This window comes from Taudactylus pleione, unplaced genomic scaffold, assembly GCF_031769625.1.
Source record: "Taudactylus pleione unplaced genomic scaffold, aTauple2 ptg000093l, whole genome shotgun sequence".
Classification (NCBI taxonomy): Eukaryota; Metazoa; Chordata; class Amphibia; order Anura; family Myobatrachidae; genus Taudactylus; species Taudactylus pleione.
The window spans coordinates 31,925,504-31,950,769 of NW_028284495.1; the positions used below are offsets into that span (position 1 = coordinate 31,925,504).

General features: G+C 45.1%; 1 protein-coding gene across 2 annotated transcripts in view; it reads right to left on the reverse strand.

The window, feature by feature from the left end:
• The window catches only part of DLGAP1 (DLG associated protein 1), a 347,903-nt gene that overhangs the window by 32,810 nt on the left and 289,827 nt on the right, over positions 1-25,266 (reverse strand). For both annotated transcript variants that reach the window (XM_088469647.1, XM_088469645.1), the window contains exons 7-8: positions 21,137-21,561; positions 5,242-5,333 (exon numbers count right to left, since the gene is read on the reverse strand). In XM_088469647.1, coding sequence (XP_088325773.1) covers positions 5,242-5,333; positions 21,137-21,561 — 517 coding nt within the window. The remainder of the gene's footprint in view (positions 1-5,241; positions 5,334-21,136; positions 21,562-25,266) is intronic.

Genomic DNA, 25,266 nt, shown 5'->3' on the forward strand with positions numbered 1-25,266 from the left:
CTGTATGCAGATGATACTCAAATCTACCTATCATCCCCAGATTTATCATCATCTGTATTGGTCCGTGTCACTGAATGTCTTTCTGCCATTTCATCCTGGATGTCATCTCGCCACCTGAAACTTAATATTTCTAAAAAAGAATTAATTATATTTCCACCGGCCAATAACAGTTACCAACCTGATCTCTCTATCACTGTTGATAACTCGACCATCCACCCTGCCCCAGAAGCTCGCTGCCTAGGTGTCATACTTGACACTGAACTGTCCTTTGTTTCCCACATTCAATCTGTATCAAAATCATGTTACATACATCTAAAAAACATATCCAAAATTCGACCATCTCACACAAGACACTGCAAAAACTCTAATCCATGCTCTCATTATTTACCGCATTGACTATTGCAATAGACTCCTTACTGGTCTTCCCAAAAACAGGCTATCGCCAGTACAATCCATTATGAATGCAGCTGCGAGGCTTATCTTCCTTGGCAAACGTTCATCGTCTGCTGACCTGCTCTATCAGTCCCTCCATTGGTTGCCGGTTTTCTACCGTATTCAATATAAAATACTTTTACTTACACATAAGGCTATTAACCAAACCACACCAACATACATCTCTTCACTCATCTCAAAATATCTCCCAATCCGACCTCTCTGCTCAGCACAAGATCTGTGTCTCTCATCCCCATGCATTACTTGCTCTCATTCACGGGTACAGGACTTTCTTTTGGCTGCACCCACTCTATGGAACGCCTTACCACGCACAATAAGACTTTCCTCTAGTCTCCAATCCTTCAAGAGTTACCTGAAAACTCACCTCACCTATCTAATTACATCCCCTTTCACAGTCCACACATAACCTCACACATTGTCTTTCTTTCACAACCTCCTGATATTTGGCCGACATTCATGTGTGACTGGATAAGTGGCGGAGCTCCCAGAGACAATGGAGTAATTTGCCACCGGGCGCCAGCACTGAAGGGGGCACTTGGCTCCATTGTCACCCGGCCGTTCCGGGCACTGCTGCGGAGCTGCATGGAGAAGGAGCGCCACTGATCGGCGCTCCACCTCCAGTGGCATAACTATGGAGGGTGCAGGGGGAGCGGTCGCACCCCCTGCACCCTCCATTTGCCGAGCGCCCGCTGAGTGTGTTACCAGCGGGCGCCCGGCTCTTTCTCTCCCCCCGGCGGTAACCGGAGGACGGAGCTCACTCCTGAGCTCCGGCTTCTGGGCCCTGCACTGCACTATGGGAGTGATGTCATGACGTCACTCCCATAGTTCCGAGGAGCGGGCGCCGGAGACGTACAGCAGCAGACACTGGAGCAGGGTTTAAGGTAAGTATTTTAATTTGTTTTGTATGTGTTTGTGTGTGCTCGTGGGTGGGGCACTACAGGGGGCTTACTACAGGGGGCATTACAGGAGGATGCTGCTTACTACTGGGGGCATTACAGGGGGCTTACTACAGGGGGCTTATTACAGGGGCATTACAAGGGGCTTACTACAGGGGGCATTACAGAGGGCTTACTACTGGGGGCACTAAAGGGGGCTTATTACAGGGGGCATTACAGGGGGCTTACTGCTGGGGGCACTACAGGGGGTTTACTACTGGGGGCTTATTACAGGGGGCTTACTCCTGGGGGCACTACAGGGGGCTAATTACAGGGGGCTTACTACTGGAGGCATTATAGGGGCCTTACTACAGGGGGCTTACTACTGGGGGCATCATATGGGGGCACTACAGGGGCCTTACTATTGGGGACACTACAGGGGCCTTACTATTGGGAGCACTACAGGGGCAACAGTTCATCTTTCAGCAGGACAAAGACCCTAAGCACACAGCCAAGATATTAAAGGAGTGGCTTCAGGACAACTCTGTGAATGTCCTTGAGTGGCCCAGCCAGAGCCCAGACTTGAATCCAATTAAATATCTCTGGAGAGATCTGAAAATGGCTGTGCACTGCTTCCCTTCCAACCTGATGTAACTTGAGAGGTGCTGCAAAGAGGAATGGGCGAAACTGCCCAAAGATAGGTGTGCCAAGCTTGTGGCATAATATTCAAAAAGACTTGAGGCTGTAATTGCTGCAAAGGTGCATCAACAAAGTATTGAGCAAAGGATGTGAATACTTATGTACATGTGATTTCTTAGTTTTAGTTTTTTTATTAAATTTGCAAAACTTTTTACACGTTGTCATTATGGGGTATTGTGTGTAGAATTTTGAGGACAAAAATGAATTTATTCCATTTTGGAATAAGGCTGTAACATAACAAAATGTGGAAAAAAGTGAAGCGTTGTGAATACTTTCCTGGATGCACTGTATTTATTTATATAATGTCGTCATATATAATGCAATATAATATATTTGGTGCCCAGTACACAAAGCTAAACCATTTCTGGAATCTAGTATAATGCACTCCAGGAGCAAGCAAACCGTGGCACTCCAGCTGATGTGACACTACATATCCCAGCATGCCCTGGGACAGTTTTTCTTAAGGCCATGCTAAAACTGTGGCAGGGCATGCTGGTATGTGTAGTTCTATAGCGGCTGGAGTGCCACAGGTTGAATACCACATTACTAAGCCATGCATGGTGCCAAATATGCAATATTCAGCCATATTTGTACAAAGTCTAACATCCAGATCCATATTTGGTTACCAAGTATAATGTACAGAGCTACTACTGATGACAAGTCTAGTATGCAGATCTATATCTGGTGCCAAATTGAATAGTCAAGGCTGGACTACACTTAGGGCCTGAGTCAGAGACAGACGCTAATGCAATTTTCTCGGAGATGGAGCGATTGTTTGCCATTATGCATGTGTATCCAACGCACTATGCATGTACGGTGATCGCATTGCGATCAAGCACACACAGAGGAATCCATCGCCAAGTGAGTGACAGACTGCCAGCGTTTAGGGGTGGTAATGGGGAGTGGTCACTAAAGTGCAGGTGTGCTTGTCCGTTTGAACACTGTTGCATGGGCGTGCATAAATTATCCACTGCGATTGCATAGGCAGTTCTGCGTGCCAGAAGGGCTGCCAAGGCTGCGGCAGGGTCAAATGGCCGCTGATGTACTTCAATGTTACCGATGTTTACGAAGTTATGCGTAGTCGCACGCAGGTGAAAAAGCAGCAGTGGGCGTCTTAATGCTCAGGTGATATTTGTAGACATTTGCATATTTTTGCAACTGCATTGCATACGAATACGCAGTTGCGATCGCATTAGCGTCCGTCTCTGACTCTGGCCCTTAGTACAGTTTGAGTTTTGTTGCCACACAAATTGGTAGGGTCGTAACTAGGGTTGTGCAAGAAGTGCTGTCGCTGCCCCAGGCCCTTGCATCTGACTAGCAGGGTGCCTGGAATGCTTTGGATGCACCGGGCATGCACCCTTCAAGCCTGTATAGCCGTCTGGAGAGTCGCCAGGTGATGGCGACCAAGCCCCCTCGGCATAATGTAATGTGCTCAGGGGGCGAGACCGGCACAGGGTGCAGTGTCGCCCTGTTACTGCACTGCAAATTGGTATTTGATTCAAAAGATTATATTTTACCCAAATACTGCTTTGTAACTGCGCCTTCATATCGGCCAGATTACTACCTAGTGTGCATAGATGTTACTTCGGCAGATATTGGTCACCAAGGAATAATTTAAAAATATAACTATTACATCTGCTGACAAATAAAATGGCTACAAAGCTTACACTATCCTAACTGGAAAACAACCTTCCAAATACATTAAACCCTGCTTAGGAATTGCCTCAAGGTGAAAGACTGGCCTTTGCTGTGAGCTATGACAGTCAGACATCTTAAAAATAGATATTGAATGCTTTGATTGGTTTGGGATCAGTAAGGGCAGAGAAGTCTTAAGATAGCTTCCATTCCAAACAACTTCTCACAGCAATCAGATGTTAGACCGGCAGGAATCTCACCATGTTATTCTATGCAACTCCCAGGAATGTGGCTCTATGGAGCTTCCACCTTCTGTGGTTCAACCTACCAAACCCAGTTCCTTGGCATCCACAAGTCCAGACAAAGTGCCCCTTTTCATCAATTGTATTGGCACTCAATGGAACTATCTGCAGTTAGTGCCATATAAAACTGTATATTTACAGCTATACCACATCCTATATTTAAGTTGTTAATTCTCAACACACACTTATGATTTTACAATTATTATTAGGTACAATTTATAATTTATAAAGCAGAGCCTGGGCTCATGGGGTCTGGGGCATGTGATTATTACTGACAGGCTGTTGTACATCCTGAGGGGAAAGCCTTTGCCTATCTTACTTTGTCCCATGATGGTGGTATCTTGGTCCAAAGAGTAACCTGGGCTGGCCAACTGACCATCCTTACATTAGGTTTTACTCATTGGCCCGGAGAGGAGATGCTGCTGACAGCTTCGGGGGTGGGGCCGGACTGTAGATGTCATTAGGCCCTGTGATTCGCAAGTCCGTGAGGAGGGGGCGGAGCTAAATGACACAATTTGCCTCATTTTAGCCCCGTCCCCTCCTACGGACCCACAAGCTCCCTGTAAAATCTCCCCATCCTGCCCTCTTTACTAGGAAGTAGACAGGTATGCGGGAGATCTGCCTACTCTTCCTCACGCAACTACCAGGAGAGCAGGCAAGTCTGGTTAACATTACTCATCCTCTGACTAACAAGCTCATGGGTAATGCATCACCCATCTGTCTAAATCACCATGGTTCCCTGGGAAGGGAATACAGCAATTTAAAAAATATATATATAAACTGTAGCTGGAGTCAAAGCTAAGCGGCTGCAATATTTTCCCATTTCAACATCAGATATGACAGATGTGAAGCGAGGAAGAATAATTCCAGCAATTACTTGGATTTAGGTCATCAGAAGTGCTAATACCTAATAAGTAGAGAGGCATTTGTATCAGTGCATTAGTGGAATACAACTACTCTTGCTAGCACTGGAGTAAGCGTGTCTGGACAGAAGAACACATGGAAACACAAATCATGTGCTATATGCAATAGAAGTCATTGATGTTTGCCAGCAAATTGTAATGAGAGGGATTATAAACAGGAAAACTCTCTGTAATTGTAGAGCATGTTGAACTAAACACAATAATAAGGGTGCAGAGCATTCCCAAGAATAAGCTTGCCAGGTCAGCTGCATTTATTCATTCTGTTTTTTCATATTTTTTTCTTTTAAGAAATCCAATACACATGGGAAGCGATAAGTGATGTTATTGTGCGGCAGAGGAGAGTTACATACATACCAGGTTTTCCTCACACAGCTCTCTGAACTGGTAGAATTTCTGTGACATCAGAAGCTGGGCACAGCCAACCGCACTGCGAATCTTCTCTAAGACTAGAAGAGTACAGAGAACAGGTGATGAACATACAGGTATACAGCATAGGATGTCTATTTTACCATCTTTACACAGGAGATAAAGCAGGCATGTACTTAGAAATATAATGATATTAGATCAAGTTTTCATCTCTGACAAATACATTATTTGTTTTAGTATTTTTATTAAAATTTTATTAAATGAGGTACTTTTGTATAAAATAAATAGTATATGACTATGTGTGAAATAATTGATTATATTTGTAACCCTCTGGCATGGATAAGGTATATCCTAAATTGGACAGTTTGATGGAAAATATTATCTTTGTCACTGTGACATCTCAATGGCAATTCAATTGAAAGCGATGGTCGTCGAAGTGCCAGAGAAGAGGTCAGAAGATTGGCAACATGCGGCCACCAACATTGCCACATTTTCCCACGCACCCAATAGAGGTACACAGGAAAATGTGCGATGGGAACTGCAAATCTCAGTGATGTGTGCAGCTGCCCATAGTGACTAAACATCAGCAAGAATTTAACTGCCCCTCTCTCTCTACAGCCCATAGAAATGACTATATCTAAATTCTACAATTGGTTTTGCAAGTATTCAAAACACTCATTATGTAACTAACTTTTACTTGTATATGTGACATTCACCAAAGAATTATTGCTTTGACTATGGTGGTGGAATTTTCACTATGCACCCCAGAATGAATTATATACATTGCATTGAATCTTCAAAAGCTAGATTGGATGAAAAAGTGCACAAAAGATGCATAGAAAAAATATATATGCAATGTCTGATTATATGCAATGTCAAATGTATTACCTATTGTCATGAATTATATGGTACTTTTTACATGATCATTTGAGAATATTACAATTTGCTTCTATGTTTTCTTTATTTTATATTTAATAGGCCTTGAGAATTTGTTTACGTCTGTATTTGGCAGTGATGTGTTCAGACTAGACCAGGAAAGGGGATAGGCAGGGCTGGACAGGCCACCTGGCAAATGCCATAAGGGCCGTTGGCCAGATAGGCTGATCCAGTCTGAAAGCCTGGCCAACTAGCTCCGCCTCTGGCACTCTGCTCGGCCGGGATCCAGAGAAACGGGGACATGGCCTCACAGCATGCAGCCATGACAGGTGGCAATGCTCAGTGTGAGGCATGGCCATGCTCATTTTCTATGTGAGGGTGGGCACAGAGTGCTGCCAGGGCTCTTCTACAGACCTAGTCTGTCCTTGTAGGTAGGGATCAGGCTGCCCCTAGGCACAACATTATTAGACACCCCTCCAATCACATCACGTCGTCACTGCCGGCTCCGCTCCCTTTATGTCAGAGCTGACCCCGATACCTATGGAAAGCTCAGAGAGCCACAACTGCAACCCCCCCCACCTCCTGCATCACAATACATTTCCCCGATCCCCCTTTTCCGCAGTTACAAATCAGTCATAATGAAAAAATAAAATAATCACCCATCTACCCAGGGACGTCTTTAGAGAGGAGGGGGCTAATGTGCATCCCCCATCACTGGCCCTCTTCTCTCACTCCAGCGACCAGCAGCTGACTGACACGCTGGCCGTCCACCGCAGAATCAATAAACTCTGGGCACTAGAGTGTGCCCAGAGTATATTGAGCATGCGCAGATCGCCTGGGAAATGGCGCGGCCACAATTTTCCTGGCGATTTCCTCACAGTGCATGCGCAAAACGCCGGAAAAATGGCTGCGGCGGCTATTTTCCGGCGTTTGAGCAGCGCTGGGAGACCTGACGCGGGACCTCGGAGAGGTACGTTTTACATAATGTGGGTGCAAGGTGTGCGGTGCGGGCCCCCCCTGGACCCGGGGGCACCGCACATCCTGCACCCATTATATATACGCCCCTGCATCTACCGCATATCGCTAAGTACATCTGTCCTTGTGTACAGCCTCTGTGAATGATGTAGATCACAGACATAAGGTACTTTGCAAAAGTTTTAGGCAGGTGTGGAAAAATGCTGCAAAGTAAGAATGCTTTCAAAAATAGAAGTGTTAATAATTTATATTTACCAATTAACAAAATGCTAAGTGAATGTATAACAAATGTATTACTAAGATATGTGTAAGCCAAAATAAGGGCTGTGCTTAACTTACCTATGCACCCCCTTACTGTACTGCACTTTTGCATGAATGCTCCCGATCACCCTCTCCAAGTACATGGGGCCCCAAATATTAGTTTCAGCACTCACAGTACTGGCTCAAGTCGTGCACATACTCATCTACAAGTGTTGCATAGGACACATGTTTACATGGCGCAAATACATCCAATCCCTTATCAAACGCATAGTGCACAAGGCAAAACAAGGACAATAGAGGACCTTGAGAAAGGTCTACTTTATATAATACTTTTTCCTTTATATAGTCATTTTAGTTACTGCTTGAATTGCAGACTGGAGCCTTTATATTTAAATTCTTGTAATGTTAATTTAAAAAGACAAAAACACCTATTCTGTAAAAAATGCAAACATGAGAGCTACCAATTAAACATTGTATTATTCTAGCAATGTTTTATACTACCTCTAAACAGTAAACAACTAAACATATTAAGAGAAAGGTAACAAAAGTGAAATAAAGTGCACTCAAAAATCCCTCTTTCCTGTAAGACGAAAGAACAAATATTCCTGTGTGCACTCTCACATGCAGTTTGCATTTCTAGCCAGGAATACAACTATTCAATCTATCAGGCCGTTTAGTTGCCAGTGAGATAATGGCACACAGATCCCTGCAGTGTTACAGGCTGTTGTCAAGTTGTAATGAGCTAGGTCCATGAAGCAGCTGTTTCACACAAGGGCTGCTTTGTCCTACAAAGGGCTGGATCATTTTACTGGGAGTGGCCAGACTTCATGTTAGCTGCTACAGTTCAAGCGAAATAGACTCCACACAATACAGATTTTTTTTTTACTGGAATTCTAGTAAAAATATACTCGGATTTGCAGAGTCAGCGTGACAGCTGCATTGGTAACTATCTGTGATTTTTATATGATATCTGTAAATATGCTTTTACAAAAAGACCATTTAAAAGCTAACGCCATCCAAACAGTCAATTTTACTTATTAATGTATATTGGAACTGGTGATACTGAGGTATTACACTTGCCCACATAACTCCTGATCCTGAGGTATTACAAATAAAGTACAGCACTCAGTGTGGGGTTGGGGGTCTAAAGTGACAGGTAATCACTTATTCAGTACCTGTTAACATATTCCCTGCTCCCACCCATTACAATGATGTTAATCTCTCTCTCTTCAGAAAGTATGAAAAAAATTAGGGATGTGCAGGCTCGGATAGGTTCGAATTTGCACACCGAGTTCGGATTTTTCCCTCCAAAAATCTGGACTCAGAATGAGGCAAAACGTCATCTTGCTTGGACAAACATCATCATTCCTAGACATCATTCCTGGACTTTTGTCCAGGAATGATGATGTTTGTCCATGCAAGATGACGTTTTGCCTCTTTCTGAGTCCCGTTTTTTGGAGGGAAAAATCCGAACTCGGTGTGCAAATTCGAACCTATCCGAGCCTGCACATCCCTAAAAAAAATGTAAATATGGGTGGCACCAAATAGAAATCCTCTCTGCAGTCTAAGTAGAGATTGGGGTTTCCCAACTGAACCGCAGTATATAGAGCTAAGATAATAGAAGGTATCTCCGCACTGAGAGAAGATTGGTAGAAAAAAGTCAATGGCACTATAGGAGGTGACTAAATACTCCCTTACTACTCAAGTAAAAGAGCTAATTAGTAATAGTGGGAATTTGTTCAGAAAACCATCACAACCTCATATATACTGGCTCATACCTCTTACTCACTTAAGCAAAGAGAGCTGGCTGCAATGCAAAACGGGAATGACCCTCAGATGTGTATAATTTAAAACATTTTTATGACAAATTAGCTCTTTTACTTGAGGAGTAACAGGGATTATTTAGTCACAACCTATAGTGTCACATTCCCCCCTCAGTGCTGTAGATACTTTCTCTTCAGCAAGTGTAATACACTCACTAAAACCTTCGTTCCCATCAATGCTTACCACTGTATCTGTTACAACTAGGAGAAATGTGCTTGGAACTCCCTCTCACCAGCACTATAACACCTTCCTGTCCTGGCACTGACAACTAAGAGAAGTTCAAACTCAAAACAAGGTTCAAGCCCAGGTGCTAATTGGACAGAGCCTGTGGCAAAAAGTGTTGCAGCATTTGAACTTCTCTAGGCTGAAAATAGATTATTTGCATACACTGGGGGGAGGAGAGTTCCCTGGCATGGAGAATCCGCAGTTCTACTACTCAAGAGTAAATAAGATGTTGGGGAAGAAATAACTGTTAGGCATTATCCTTTCATATACGCTCATTAGTAAGATAACAATATACTTTAAATAACAAAGTTAATGAAATCTGTCACAGGTTAATGAAATCTGTCACACAAGCTATGTGTCATTAAAGGCCTGATATAGGGTTAGTAAACTGGGTTTTTATTGCTCAGACAAAACATGCACAGAATAAATGCATAAACCATATATATAGATGTGACCCCCCCCCTCTGCGTGTACGCTGGCGAGGTTAGTGGGCTAGTCACCCACATCAGCATGCCTTTGCACCTGCCCTATACGAGAAGCAAAAAAATACTCCTCCTAATAGCTGTGTTTTCTTATGCGTCGAGGTTTGAATAGTCCACATTTTTGTGAACACACCCTCAGTGATCTTTGCCAAGGTAAGAACACCCCGTTATAGCCCAGTGCCTCCGATTTGGTCATAAGAATAAATGTGATAGGAATGCATAAGAAGCTGCGTGGCCCGCATGCCCCCATTCTCAGAACATGCGCAGTGCAAATCATGCCAAACACACTCCACCAGTGGCGTACATGCAACTGCATCAGCCCCTAATGCTTAAAGCTTCTGGAAGGAAAGATTGTGTGAGTGGTTTCTAGAAGTGATGGAGTGGATGAAAAAGGGGGTAAACGAACAGAATTGGGAAAGTAAAACCCCACTCTGAATAAACTATGTAATCATGTAGTCTGCAAGGGGGACATAAAAGAAGGCAGAATGATGAATGTAAAATGCCATTTCTGCAATACCTCCCCTTACACACCCACCCAGCACACTCATAGGTATTCCACAATTGTTACCCTATGCGTGGGGAGAAACACATTCCTGACACTGCCGGCTGTCCCATGATGTTTCTGAGCTCACAATGAAATCTGAAACTGTTGCAGGTGTGAATTGCCAATGCAGCTTATTAGCCTGATAAATAACCTGATAACTTTCATACACCAGGGCTACAAACCCCCGAGAATCAGAGAACTGCAGGTAACAGAACAAGACAACTGTGGGTTGGCTATTTGAATGGTGGATGGGTTTAGTGTTTAAATAATTTCCAGTTCCTTAAAAGGTCACATTGGTTATGGTTGGAATATCCTTAGTACAACCTCTTTCCATAGGGTTACTTATGGGGTCTGGTGTTGAGGATATCTGGGGGGTCTCCTCACACCTTGCTTGATCCTGAACACACCAGTTCAACAGGAGAAGAGAGATTACAGCACACATAACTGGATTTTCCTATCTTCTGCTGACCAAGGGGGGAATTCTAGTAGCCACGAAGGTAGCCCGCAGGCAGCACTTAACAGGGATTTTTTTCTGTCTAGTCATCCCCGAAAATAAATCAGCATTTTAATAGGTGAAGAGACCCTGTTAACTTATAGGTCCGTGAACCTATCACGGATTCTATGTGTTAACGTCCGTTAACATGTGTTAACGCCTGTTAGCACATTGATTTAACAGGGGTGAAAAAGGGACTGGATTTGAATAGCCCCAGGCATTAAAGCCCTAGGCTACCACCTTTTTTCACCCCCATTAAATTAACGGGGCTAATTGAATTCAAACCCAAGTCTCTTATCAGACCTGTCTACTGGCACTATAATGTCAGCAGGAGTGTGCAGGAGCGCAATCAGCAGCTGCGGGCATACAAATTAGTCGGGTACTCCTGACACTTGGAGTTGTTGGTGGCAAGTTGTACTAAAAATTTAAATTTTGGGGGAAATTAGGCTTCAAGAAACGACTTCAGGGAAATGACTGAGGGTAACATTGAGCAAATTAGTGGAAGGTAGTTACTGTTGAGTCCAAGTAAATGCTAGAGAATGTATGTTATATGAATGGGTGATATTGACCATATTAGATAGCATTCCTTTTACTACTTATCCTAAATATGGTAGGATACCAATGTTATGGAAAAGTTCTCTAATTTATTCAATGTAAGAATAATATATTAAAGCTGAATGTATAGGAAGGTTCTTGGGAGCTATGGGTAGTAATGGAGAATATGATCAAAGTGCTGGAGTGTAAGGGACTGTGTTGCTTTTGTGTTGGTTTTAGTCTTTCTTCTATTCTGAGCTCAGCGTTTCTTAGCTCATTCACATACTTCTTATTATATTCTCCCTGACTGAAGTCTCTGTGAACTCTCAGTAGTCTGCATGTTAGAAACATAGAAACATAGAATTAGACGGCAGATAAGAACCACTTGGCCCATCTAGTCTGCCCCATTTCATTTATCCTGTTGGCAACTTCAACCCTATTTGCACCTTAGGTCTCTCTTAAGGATATTCTTATGCCTATCCCAAGCGTGTTTAAACTGTCTTAGCTTCAACCTCCTCTGATGGGAGGCAAGTCCACTTATCCACTACCTTTTCTGTGAAGTAATTTTTGCTCAAATGTCCTCTGAGCCTACCTCCCTCCAGTCTCAGTGCATGTCCTCGTGTTCTTGTACTTCTCTTCCTTCCTTTGAAGAATGCTTCCCTCCTGTACATTGTTAAAACCCTTGATGTATTTGAAAGTTTCTATCATGTCCCCCCTTTCCAAACTATATATATTAAGATCTATTAGTCTTTCAAGTTCTGTGCTGTAGGCCATGCACCATTTTAGTTGCCCTTCTTTGTATTGTCTCTAATGTGTCCATATCCTTCTGGAGATATGGCCTCCAGTACTGAACACAGTATTCTAGATGAGGCCGTACCAAAGACTTATACAGTGGTATTATCACTTCTTTTTTCCTGTTACTGATTCCTCTCCCTATGCAACCAAGCATCTGACTTGCCTTCCTCATCGCCTAGGTGCATTGCTTGCCTGCCTTCAAGTCATCTGAAATGGTGACTCCTAAATCCCTATTGTCCTCTGTATTTTATAATATAGAGTCCTTGATACTATATTCAGCCTTTAGGTTATTGAGACCCAAGTGCATGATTTTACACTAAATGCATCCGAATACTTAATTAAGTTTGAGGATAGATAAGCACCCTGTTTGATATTTAGTTTTGTTAGTTAGTTAAGGGTTAAGGCTTGGGCGAAGGTGTGGTTATGGTAGTGGTCATTTGGGGAGATAGGCTTATCGTAGGATTTGTGGGAGTGTTCAGGGTACCCATATAAATAGCCTGGTCAGAGGAGCCATTTTCCTCTTTTCCAGTTTCTGCAAACAGGCTGGCTAAGTATCACACAGTTTCTTATATAGCTTTATTTCTTTTGTCCAATTCTTCTTTTTATTTCACATCCTATCTATCTTTTTATTCTTCTCTTTCCCTTACTTCTTTCCTTTCAGCTCCTTTCCACTCCCCCCCCCCCTTTTTTTTTTTTTTACACCTCATCCCTGCTTTGTTTTATCCCCCCCCCTGTCCAACTCCCCCTCCCTCATCCCTGCATTGCATTGTGCCCAGGCTCGCCGTTCAGCGCCACCCCCTATGTAGGCTTCCAGGCCGGTCACATTCGCGGCCTCTCCCCCAGCCTGGCGCGGGTCGCGCCATGCTGCAGGCCGCGATCCCGCACCCGCTCGCGTGCATGTACGCGCGCCCTCCGTCGGCCCCCGCTCCCTGTCCTCCCCTGCTGCCTCTCCACAGCTGATGGCCGCCCGGCTCTCCGGCGGCACTGCGGGCGGCCGCAACTCAGCGCCTTTCCCCCCACAGTTCACAGCCAGCCCGCGCCCTGCATCGGCGGTTGGCCCCGCCCACAGGGTCGTGGCGGCCATTTTAGCCCCGGACACCGCACAGGGAGCCCTGCACATCCCTGCATCACCCCCCTCCGCCCCCACTGCTTCAGTAGCAGGGGGGCCTCCTCCTCCTCAACCCTCACCATTACTTTCCAGCCACCAGGGTTCCCCCAGTAGTGTAGGATCAGCTGCAGGGTCCATTATATCTAGGGCCCTAAGTGTCCCTCCCAGCGCATTATTTCCCGATGCCCCCCCCCCTGCATCTAGGAGCGGGGGTCCTACCCCTTCGCCTTGGGAGGGTGTTAATGTGCAGCAACCCCCCCCCCTTTCAACTCTTTAGCAGCGCAGCAGCCCAGCTGGTCCCCATATTTCTATGCCCCTGGCCCCCATCCTCCCCATCCTCCCCCCCCCAATTTTCAAATACACCCACTATGTTCCAGTATTCCCCCCCCGCAACAACCCCCGGGCCCGCCCCCTTTCGCAAGGGTTCAGGCCATATTACCAAGTCCTGTCGCCACCTTTTTACCTTCCCCTGGCCACTTCGGCTGCACATACCCAGTCCATGCATACCCCCCCTCCCCCTTTCCATTCCGCCCCCCCTGCTCCCCCAGCCACCTGCAACTGTCCATACACCCCTGCCACCCGCACTCCCCCATGCCCCTCGTTCCACGGAAGGAGTTGCTGTGCGGTCTGAGTCACCAGTGATTGTGTCAAGTCCCCAGGTCGCAGCTTCTGTTCATTCCAGTCGGGTTGTTGAGATCCAGAGGACGGACGGTGAGGTGGCATCAACGAGTCAAGTCGTGGTGGGCGCACCGCGCAGCGAGGGACTGTTGGCGAACACTCAGGAGGAAGTGGCCGGTCCTTTGGCAGCAGTTTCCGGTGAGCATGTTTTTCCATGTTGCACAGCACACACTCATTTTCCACTGATTATAGCGATTCTGCAAGTTCATCAGAGAGGCCGCGTAAGCTTATGCGATACGTAGCGCACAAGATTAAGGGAAAATGAAGTCCCAAGAGGGCCAGCACAGTGTCGGCAGCTAAGGTTCCAGATGCTACGGGGGATATGGTACACTGCGCAAACACGGCTATCCTTAGGGGTTTGCGGTCTAAGGTTAGGGAGAGGCGCTGAGGGAAACTTCCATTCGTTCCAAAATTGGGAGCAGGGATGTTTGTTTTCGCAGCTTGCTACCTTGAATCACGCCCGGGGGAGTACATGAATGTCCTCAAGTGTATGCATATGGTGCGTGGTATGCACTCGTCAGGCAAGAGTATAGCTTGGAGGCATTACGACGAGACATTTCGTAAAACACAGGAAGGACAGGCAGTTTTTTCAATGCGACTTCAAGGACGTAGAAGTTTGGCTCGAAGTCAACCAACTGCCTGGCGCGCCTTCGGAGCCTTCGGCGGTACGCAAGCAGCCCTTTCTGGCCCGTACAGGTGGTGCCAGAGCCGGCAGAGGGAAATGCTATGCATTTAATAACGCCCAATGTAATAAAGGATCGGGCTATCGGTATAGGCACATATGCAAGCTCTGTGGGAGTGGGCACCCGGCTAAAGATTGTGGGCAACTCAGTGGTACTACGGAGAGTCGGGGCGATCAGCGCGATGAGCCGCGAGGCGGTGTTAAGTAAAACACCTTCGCCGGTCGTCCTAGGGGCTTTGAAGAGTTGGTTGGGTCGTTATCCTCTCAGGGAGGCCTTTTTGTTACATGCGTTTAGTAAGGGTTTTAGGTTGCCTTTGACACAGGACATCTCAGTTGTTGCTAAGAGAAATCTTAAGTCGGCCCGCGTCCACCCGGACGTAGCCCGAGCTAAGATTGAAGCCGAGGTCGGGTTGGGGCGCAGGTTGTGGCCCCTTTTTCTCCCCCCCCCTTTGGAGGGTTTGTGCATATCGCCTTTAGGGGTTGTACCAAAGAAGGAACCGGCTAAGTTCAGGCTGATACAGCATCTTTCTTACCCAGAGAGAGGGTCGGTCAATGACGCGCTAGATCCATTGGATTGCCGGGTCGTTTATCAATTCTTTGAGTAGGCTCTAGATATAGTACAGATTTTTGGTAGGAGCACTTTATTAACCAAGGTGGATATCGAGTCCGCTTTTCGGCTGTTGCCCCTTCACCCCGAATCTTTTAAGTACATGAGTTTTAGAGTTGCGGGGCTCTATTATGTTGATAGAGGTTTGCCGATGGGATGTTCCATCTCGTGTTCCTTTTTTGAATGTTTTAGCTCCTTTTTGCAATAGTGCTTACAGGCGGGTACAGAGCAAGCTGGTGTGTCCCACTACCTAGATGATTTTCTGTTGGTGGGGCCAGCGGATACCCAGGTTTGCGAGGATTTGCTGTTTTCCTTGCAGGCCTTGTTTGCAGTGGTAGGTGTTCCTGTTGCCAAGGACAAGACGGAGGGTCCGGTTACACGCTTATCGTATTTGGGTATAGAAATAGACACCGTGCTAGGTTTATGCAGTTTGCCGATTGAGAAGGCGCGACGTTTGGGAGAGTTGCTGAAAGCATTTGTTTTAGCGAAAAAGGTCTCGCTGAAGCAGTTGCAGTCCTTGCTAGGCCTCCTTAATTTCGCATGTAGAGTCATTCCTATGGGACGGGTTTCTGGTAGGCGGCTGGAAAGAGCCATGGAGGGGGTTAAGAAGTCCCATCACCTCGTTCGCATATCCCAAGATCTGAGGGAGGACCTTCGCATTTGGTTGCTGTTCCTGTGTAATTTCAATGGCTTTCGGATATGGCCCAGGCCCCTGTAGCTTATTCCGAGCTTCAACTATTTACCGACGCGTCCGGTTCCGTCGGGTTTGGCGCCTTTTTCGAAGGGGACTGGTGCGTGGAGCCTTGGCCGGAAGCTTGGGGGGGTTTTAGGCCTTACTAGGAACACTCTGCTTCTGGCTGTTCCCTATTGTGGTGTCTGTTGAGCTGTGGGCCCACAGGCTTTGTAATAGGCAGATCCTTTTCTGGTGCGAATTCGGGCGTTGTTCAGGCGGTGAATAATCAGAGGGCGGAATCGTTGTTGGCTTTGAAGTTGTTGAGGCACTTGACACTTCTTTGCCTGCGAAGGAACATTGAGTTTAGGGCGCAGCATGTTCCGGGTGTTTCTAATGAGATAGCAGATTCCTTATCTCGTTTACAGTGGGACAGGTTTTGTTCGCTCGCTCCTTACGCTTCTCTTCATGGTTTAACCTGCCCCTCCCATGTCGGGCAGATTGTTGTGCCGGCATCAGAGTCTTCGCACTGAGGTCTCTGGCCCCTGGCACATTAAAGACCTACAAAGCGGCTTGGGACGCTTGGCAGGGTTTCTTGGCTTCCAAGCGTGGGGGGGTAAGACGGTTTGATGACTGTATGGCAGAGTTTATTTGGAACTGGCAGGAAGGGGGTCGTTCTAAGGCGGCTATGTCTGCAGCGCTATCTGGTATCGCTTACTTTTCTAAGTTGCATGGTATGGCAGATCCCACAAATTCGTTCCTTCTAATCAAGGCGATGAAGGGGTGGGCGAAGGAACACCCTAGCACAGGCGATGCACGTAGACCAGTTGACCCGGCCCTACTTAAAGATTTGATCGTGGCAGTATCGGGGGTTGCGTTAGGCGAATATGAATCGCCCCCTTTTTAGTTTAGAATTTTCATTAGCATATTTTGGGGCGTTTAGAATCGGTGAGCTCGTGGCATCTAATAAAACTTCCACATCGACGGGTCTAATGTTTAAACACGTGGTAATTAAGCCGACATTGATATTGCGTAAAATACATAGGTCCAAGACAGATCAACTTGGTGGGGGGCGTTGGATTTCTATCACAGAACATTCAGATGTAGTAATTTGTCCAGTTGCTCTGGCGGGGCGATTTAATACTCTTCGCCCGCCAGGGGGTGCGCAGTGACTTATCCATGTTAATCTTACACCTTTGTCCAGGTTTCAGTTTACAAGGCTGTTTCAGAATTGTCTTATTCGCTTTAGGCTTGCCCACAGAACATTTTGGGACGCATTCATGTAGGATAGGGGCAGCAACTTGCGCAGCGGTTGATGGTGCTTCGGTCGACACCTTACAAAAGTTGGGTCGGTGGAAGTCATCAGCTTATAAAACTTATTTATGGGGGGATAAGTTGCTTAAGTAGCTGTGCTTCTTGCGAGTTTGTTGGGAAACCCAGGGGCCTTATGCCTACTGCCGCTAGGGATTCTGAAAGGATTTTCAGCTTTTTGCCCTCAAAGAGGTTTTGCTGTTTTTCATCTTCAGATGGGTCACCCAACTATTTGTTTCCCTTCCCGCGGGTTAGTTTGTTATTATGTAAGAATTAATTTTTGGTAGTGTTATTATGTAAGAATGAATTTCTGGCTGGGTAACTTTTCTTGCAGGGTTGCCCAGGAATGCTAACTGTCGGGTGTGGTCATTCAAATTTTGGGCACCCCTTAGCATTGCAGGCCCCGCATTTGTTGGGTGCAAGTGACGTCCATTGGCTGGGTTTCGTGGTATGGCCGTAAGCGCCTGCTGGATGCCTTATGGATGGCAGAAGATGACTGGGTGGTCATTCACTTGGGGGGGAGCGATTTGGGCACGTGCAAGGGCATTGAGCTGATACACTCTATTAGGAATGACTTGCAAGTGCTTGTTAACCGTTGGCCCAACGTCAGCGTCACATGGTCGGACATTGTCCCATGTCGATTTTGGCGTGGACCCCAGACTGGCAAGGCATTGGATGGAGTTCGCGGAAAGGTCAATATGGCAATTGGCCGTTTTGTCCTTAGCATGGGGGGCCGCGTCATACGTTGCGTTACGAGGAGAGCTTCTTTAGGCCTGACGGGGTACACCTCACGGGAGTGGGGCTAGAGCTCTTTATCAGCGACCTCTGCAGTTTCCTGTAGGTCTCAAAGGGTCACAGTTTGGTGGCGGGCCTGGTTCTATGAACCGGGCTTTGGCGGGAAGCAGTGCTCCTGGGCGGCCTATTATTTAGCGCAGGAGTGCTCCTGGGGAGCATTCTTTCCTTTGAGAGCGGCAAGTTGGTCACCGCCCAAAGGGGGGACCTGGTCCCTGTCCAAGGGAAGGGCCGAGGCTGTGCCAATTAAGGTGGGATGGTACTTCCTCAGGTCGGGCTGCGCAGGGCGGGGATCCGCCCCTGTTATTTATTATTGATTTCCATAGGGCTGTGGCCTCGGAGCACTGCTTTCTTCCTGCCACCTATTTCTAATTTCAATTTGATCAATAAATTCTGGCTGTGACCTCTTTAATTGCATTACATTTGTCAGTGTGTTCATTTCTAGGCTTAGGTTAAGATAAGTTAACAAAAAGAATGGTAAAACAAATGGGTGACTTAATGCATCCGAATACTTAATTAAGTTTGAGGATAGATAAGCACCCTGTTTGATATTTAGTTTTGTTAGTTAGTTAAGGGTTAAGGCTTGGGCGAAGGTGTGGTTATGGTAGTGGTCATTTGGGGAGATAGGCCTATCGTAGGATTTGTGGGAGTGTTCAGGGTACCCATATAAATAGCCTGGTCAGAGGAGCCATTTTCCTCTTTTCCAGTTTCTGCAAACACCCACCCACCCACCCGACTAAGCTGGTTTGTATGCTTTTTTGTTTTGTTGGATTGTACATTTCAATGTTTTCTTCCAACAGGTAGAAGTGCAGCCTGGCGGGAAGCAGTGCTCCTGGGCGGCCTATTATTTAGCGCAGGAGTGCCTGGGGAGCATTCTTTCCTTTGAGAGCGGCAAGTTGGTCACCGCCCAAAGGGGGGACCTGGTCCCTGTCCAAGGGAAGGGCCGAGGCTGTGCCAATTAAGGTGGGATGGTACTTCCTCAGGTCGGGCTGCGCAGGGCGGGGATCCGCCCCTGTTATTTATTATTGATTTCCATAGGGCTGTGGCCTCGGAGCACTGCTTTCTTCCTGCCACCTATTTCTAATTTCAATTCGATCAATAAATTCTGGCTGTGACCTCTTTAATTGCATTACATTTGTCAGTGTGTTCATTTCTAGGCTTAGGTTAAGATAAGTTAACAAAAAGAATGGTAAAACAAATGGGTGACTTAACTGTAGTTGCCAGTTCTTGCCCATTCCTCTAGTCTACCCAGATCCTCAGTCATTTGTTTTACCCCTCCTGGTGTGTCTACCCTGTTGCAAACTTTTGTATCATCTACAAAAAGGCAAACTTTCCCTTCAATGATAACACTAGGTGAATATATATACTTTTCCATGAGATTAGCCATATTGCTGTGTTTTTGATGCCTGTTATTGTGCTATTAATTGACACTGTTCATTCTGTTATCTAATGTAGCTTATTTTATTCCATACTTGCCAACTCTCCCTGATTGTCAGAGAGACTCCTTGAAATAGCAGCAAACTCCCTGACTCCCTGAATAGTCTAGCAATCTCCCTGATTGAACCTTACCCCCATTATGAAGCTGTTATATACTTGCCATTTCCTTGCACTGGTTATAAGTCAAAATGAGCCCTATGGGTACATGCATTTTCATATAAGGTTTCTCATGGCCACTTATATGGAACACCTTGTAAAACACAATAAATGATCAAGCCCTGAAAAGTATCAGTGTGTTCTCATCAACAAGAAGATCTTACTAACTGCTTTGGGGCTCATTGACATTTGGATATAAGTCAATTTTATGACACGCCTCTCAGATGTAGCAGTACACGCCCACCTTACCACCGCGCTTAGAGGTGCTGCTTTTACAATCTCCCTGAAATGCTTTTCCAAAAGTAGGCAAGTATGCTTTATCCTAACTTCATATTGAGCCATTCACATTCAGCTGATACTTTGCTGTGCTCTTTGTGTTTGTCCTTGTGTATTTAATATACTACAAAACAATGAAACAATGAGAACTGTGCATTCATTTCTAATAGTGGGTAGCAAAGTTTAAATAATAATTAATGTTAAGTAAAATAATAAAATAAATGGTTTCTGCTGACATGCACCATCATGCTTTATGAGGTCATTTTCAATGTGCACAGTTGCATGGCAGAAGTGGCTTTGTGTTTGCACTAGGGTTCCTATCTGGACCAGAGCACTATAAGAGACACACTTACTTTCCCTTCTTGAAGTCATCTCTGCGACCTAGAACTGCACCTTGGTTTGCAGGCAGGTGGGAAAATATAAAATCAAAGTCCAACCTACTATCTGTTTAGAAAGTCTCTATAGAAACATGTCTTTTCTAAAATTCAATATTCAGTTAGTCACCTAAACTCTCAGTTTTTCCTCATTCGTGTCTTACTGTATATACTGTGTATACTAATCAGGAAAAAGAGGGCCCATCAACACTTTCTGTACCACTTGGGCATTTTTCTTATTTTTGTGTGTTTGAACTTTTTGTAACTTGGGCACAAAACACCTACGTATGCCCTTTGCATTTTCTATTTCTACTTAAAATGCTTAGACTCTGCAGTCTGCAAACGGTAAGAAATACCATCTCTGATCCACCCACCTCATCATTGCCTACTCTCACAGAACATCTGGGAGCATGCAGCTGAATTTGCGGGGACCCCCCTGTTCCCCGGAAGAGTAGACAGCCCTCCCACTTCCTAGTGAAGCTGGCAAGACGGGGGGACATCATGCCAAGAACCGTAGGTCCATGGGTAGGTGGCAGGGTTTATATGACACGATTACATGAGAATGATGTCATCTTTGCCACACCACAAGGGGATGGGACCTAATGACATTAGTGCCCGAAGAGTAGAAATTAAAAGTAGGTTAATGTGACAAATGGATGTCTCTACAATTCCTTGGAGATGGTTTGTAAGTTTGTATCTGTTTGTTCTAAGTGGGAAATCTAGTTATGTTCTAGCTTGGAGCATGTGAATGTCTTTTAGACTTATACATAATAAATTACTTACTGGGATCAGGTAAGTCGTTCTCCTGTTCTTCTCTTTCCATTTGCTGGCACCAACCCTCCATTCGGTCTTTCTCTGCTTGAAGAAGCTTTAAAAACCAATGTCCATCTCTATGACAAACCGACCTGTGAACTGCTTCCATTGGATCTTCTGTAATGGAGTCAATCCAAGGGTCCGGGGGAGGTAGTATGGAAGGATCAAAATCAGCATCAAAGTCCTCCTCCACTGCGCAGGCATGATAATGATTGCCTGAGCCCTGGATGCTGACTGTGGAGGTACAAGCATCTCGAGAATACTGTTTGGTCAGTGGCCGACTATATTGAAATTCCTGTTCAGCCAGTTCCACTGGACATTCAAAATGCTCCCTGAGGTCCAAATCTGCCTGCACAGCAGCTGTAACACTGTTTGATCGGGTCAGTCTACGCAACCTTTGGTAAAGGGATAACATGAGATGTTAAATACTGAATCTGTCAACCAAGAAGGACATTAAAAATCAGAGTTTCAAATCAATTTACAGATGGGTTGGACTATAGTGAAAAACATTAAAGAGACAATAGTGAAATCCACTATCTGACACTGTAGTATAACAATAGTGAAATCCACTATGTGACACTGTAGTATACACTGAAGTTATGTAGCCCAGAGATAAGAATTTCATGTAAAAAATATATATTTTTTTATTCCTAACTACTTAAAACACTGTGGGCTAATTCTGAGTTGGGAGTAAAGGAAAAAAAAGCAAGGACCTTGCCAAACCATGTTGCAAATAGATGTATATATATTGCATGCAGGGTGAATACCACAAATGCTGGACAGCTTTATTTTTACACTGCAAGTTAGATTTGAGCTTATGCTCTCACATCCAGGGCCGACAAGAGCCGCGCCGGGCGCAGGTGACAGGGGGCGTGGCCTAACCACGGAAGGCATGGCCACGCCCCCTTAGAAAAAATGCCCTGGGGAGGGGGGCGCTGTGTGCCCCTCAGCCCAGCGCACAGCCAATAGGGGGCGCGATCAGCGTGATTGCTCCCCCCATAGGCATAGGAGACTGCTCCAGCTGCTGCTTTAGCAGCCACGAGCAGTCTCCCAGTGCAGCCCAGCACACAGCAGCGTGTGCGGGGCTGCTGTGTCTTAAGAGGGTGGGGGAGCATTGCCGCACGGGACCCCACCAGGCCCCTGCAGCAAGCCCGGGCAATTTGTACTCACTCCCCCCACCTCTCTGCGCCCCTGCTCACATCTTAATCTCTGCACATTTTACATCTGCCCACCTGCACTACAACATGGTTTTACCAAGGTGCAGTCACCTGCTTTATTTCTTATTTTCTCTCTATGAGCACCTGTATGCCACTGAATCAGCTTCTCTGCTGGGGTTTATGCAGATTTTCTGGGTAGGGCTTGTGTTTCTTGCAACACTCTAAAGTAGGTTAAAAAAACAGTCTCCTACGTAACAACAATGATTACATGTTCAGGGATGTCTATAAAATAAATACTGAAATGTAAAAAACAACTGCAAGTTGTGGAATATGTTTAAAAAAAAAAACAACAGCGGGATTTAAGGGTGAGGGTGTTCTGATTCACATTTTAACTCATAAATATTGTTTTGTATCATTATAATTAATCATCTTGCTTCATTTATGCAAATTCCGCACTTTGGGTTTAATTAGGAAACTATGATGTCATACACCTTTATAGAAACACCACCAATATAACTATGAGAATACTTTCTCCTAACAAATGGGGTACTTATATCAGCTAAAGCTGGGTACACACTGTTCAATAATCATCCGAACAATCATTACTCAGCTGCTTGGTCTGTACACAGCACCCACAGCCAATTATCATGCGAAGAGCTATCTGATTGGCTCATCTGATCTGGTCTGCTGCATGACATTGATTACAATGAGTAATTATCATGATGCAGAAGTAGTACAGAGATCGGTCTGACATAGTTAATTTAAAAATAAAAATTGTGGATCGTTACTATATCTATCAGATATGTACAAAGCTTAACACTGCCATTTATTATGCACCTTTGGAAAGTATATATTTATTTCTCTTTGCCATTTGTAAATTCTGTTTTCATTTTATCAGAATTTATTTTCACATGGATACATGCATACTGTAGAGCACCTGTAAGATACGCACACACATAAAAGTGCCAAACACACAGTAATCATGCAGCTTATTACAGTATATATCAGTATTGAGATGAAATAACCAACCAATAATAACCAAGTCAAAATGCAAAATCTTAACCATAGACTAAATAGAAAGTGATCAGCTATTTTCTAGGCTGGATGTTGGGGGAAATATTTTATTTAGGCTAGTTGGCTTTACCAGTCATATTACTTAAACTGGGCATACACTCTACAATTATCGGGGCGGTCTACAATCATTGGGGCGATCCGCACGATATCCGCGGCTCACCCCGATAATTTCAGCGTGTGTGTCGGCAACTGAGGGTTAAATATCGCTCGGTCGGTCATGCCGGATCGATTAGCAAGCCCGTCCGATGCGATATTTGTGAGTTAAAATGTCGGCCGCATCGGCCAGTGTATGCCCAGCTGCGGCCGACAGACAGACAGTTCCTGTGATCGTTCCCATGGAGGAACAGGGAAATGTCTCCTCCCCCGGGGGTGGTGCGCAGATGTCTGGGCTAATACACTGTGAGATATCTCACAGTGTATGCGCCAACATCTGCGGCTGACAGGCTGCCAGATAAAATGTCTGTCGGTCTGACGGGCATTTTATCTGGCTGTGTATGCCCAGCTTTACCATGTTTTAAAAACATTTACCATTGTCAAACAAATTTACAGAGCAAACAGCATGGAATATATAGTATAGTTTTTTTTTATTTTATGCACAATTACTTTACTATTGTTATTATTTTTCTAGTTAAATATTTAAATATTTACAAAAATATATTATTGTCAATATATACCTTGTGTACTTTTAAGCTTTGTTTTCCCCCAAACACTTAAAAACAATGTGTCAGAGATTTTACAGGCTGTATTACACTATTACAACACAACCATAGAACTTCTGTAAGTTATTAAAAGTAGATCAAACATTTGTGGTTCATGTCTGAACCTGCTTTATATAAAACAAACAAAATTCTCCATACAGCAAACATTACAGTATGTGCTGTGCAGTTATTAGTATTTGATTTCCCTAGTGCAGAACACTTATGACTTGCATGGATTTACGGTAACATGTTGTATAAGAAAACATTTAACTATGTCACTAAAAGTAACATCACTGTCTACGCCAATTAGCACCCTTTGCAGTGTTTGCATTCCTCTATTGAGAACTCAGGTCAAACACTAACAAATAAAAGCATTTAAACAACTTTGAAGGTGTGGGAACATGGGTACAGGCCATACACATGCTTCAATGTAACTGGACCCCTAGTTTTCATGTTCCCCGCACTGACTAGAGTCAGAGTGCCGCATACTTGTCAAGTCAATAAAGCTGCAGAGTAGACACGTGAGCTTTGATGTAGCCACATTCAATCTAAAAGCACTGTGTACTGTAGATATTAGTGATATTAGTGTCATTTCTACTAAGCTATTATTGTGGGTGAGTCAGAATAATTTGATTGGCTTAAAGTACCACCCCCCTTATTCAGCGTCTACATAATCCTCTGCTTTACCCACTTTTCCACCCCTATCCTCCACCTCTAGTCTCCTCCATTTGCTGTTCCCCCTTTTTTCTCTAATCAGTCTACCTTCCAACCCTCTACTTCTCTCACCCACCTTTCCTGTTCCTCCACTCTCTACCACTTCCCTCCCTCCATGGCCTTGCTACCCCATCACTAAGCCCCATTCCCTACTGTCTCTGCCGGTCCCCTCCAGGGCAGACAAAAGAAATCCTGGGCCAGAGTACAGCAACATCCTGGGGCCCCCACCCTGTAGGGGGACATGGCCACTGCATGTTGGGCATGGCTGCACCCATTTGTGGGTGGGTCTAGCAGGTGAGATGCACCCAATCACTGGAGCATGGCATAGCACCCAGCAGCTGAGACTAAAGTATTCACTACTGTATTAGGATGGTGGGCAGTCCCATAATAGCCACATTTTTAGCTGGATGTACAGTATTTAGATGCTAAAATGTAACACACAAAAATGAAAGTGCAT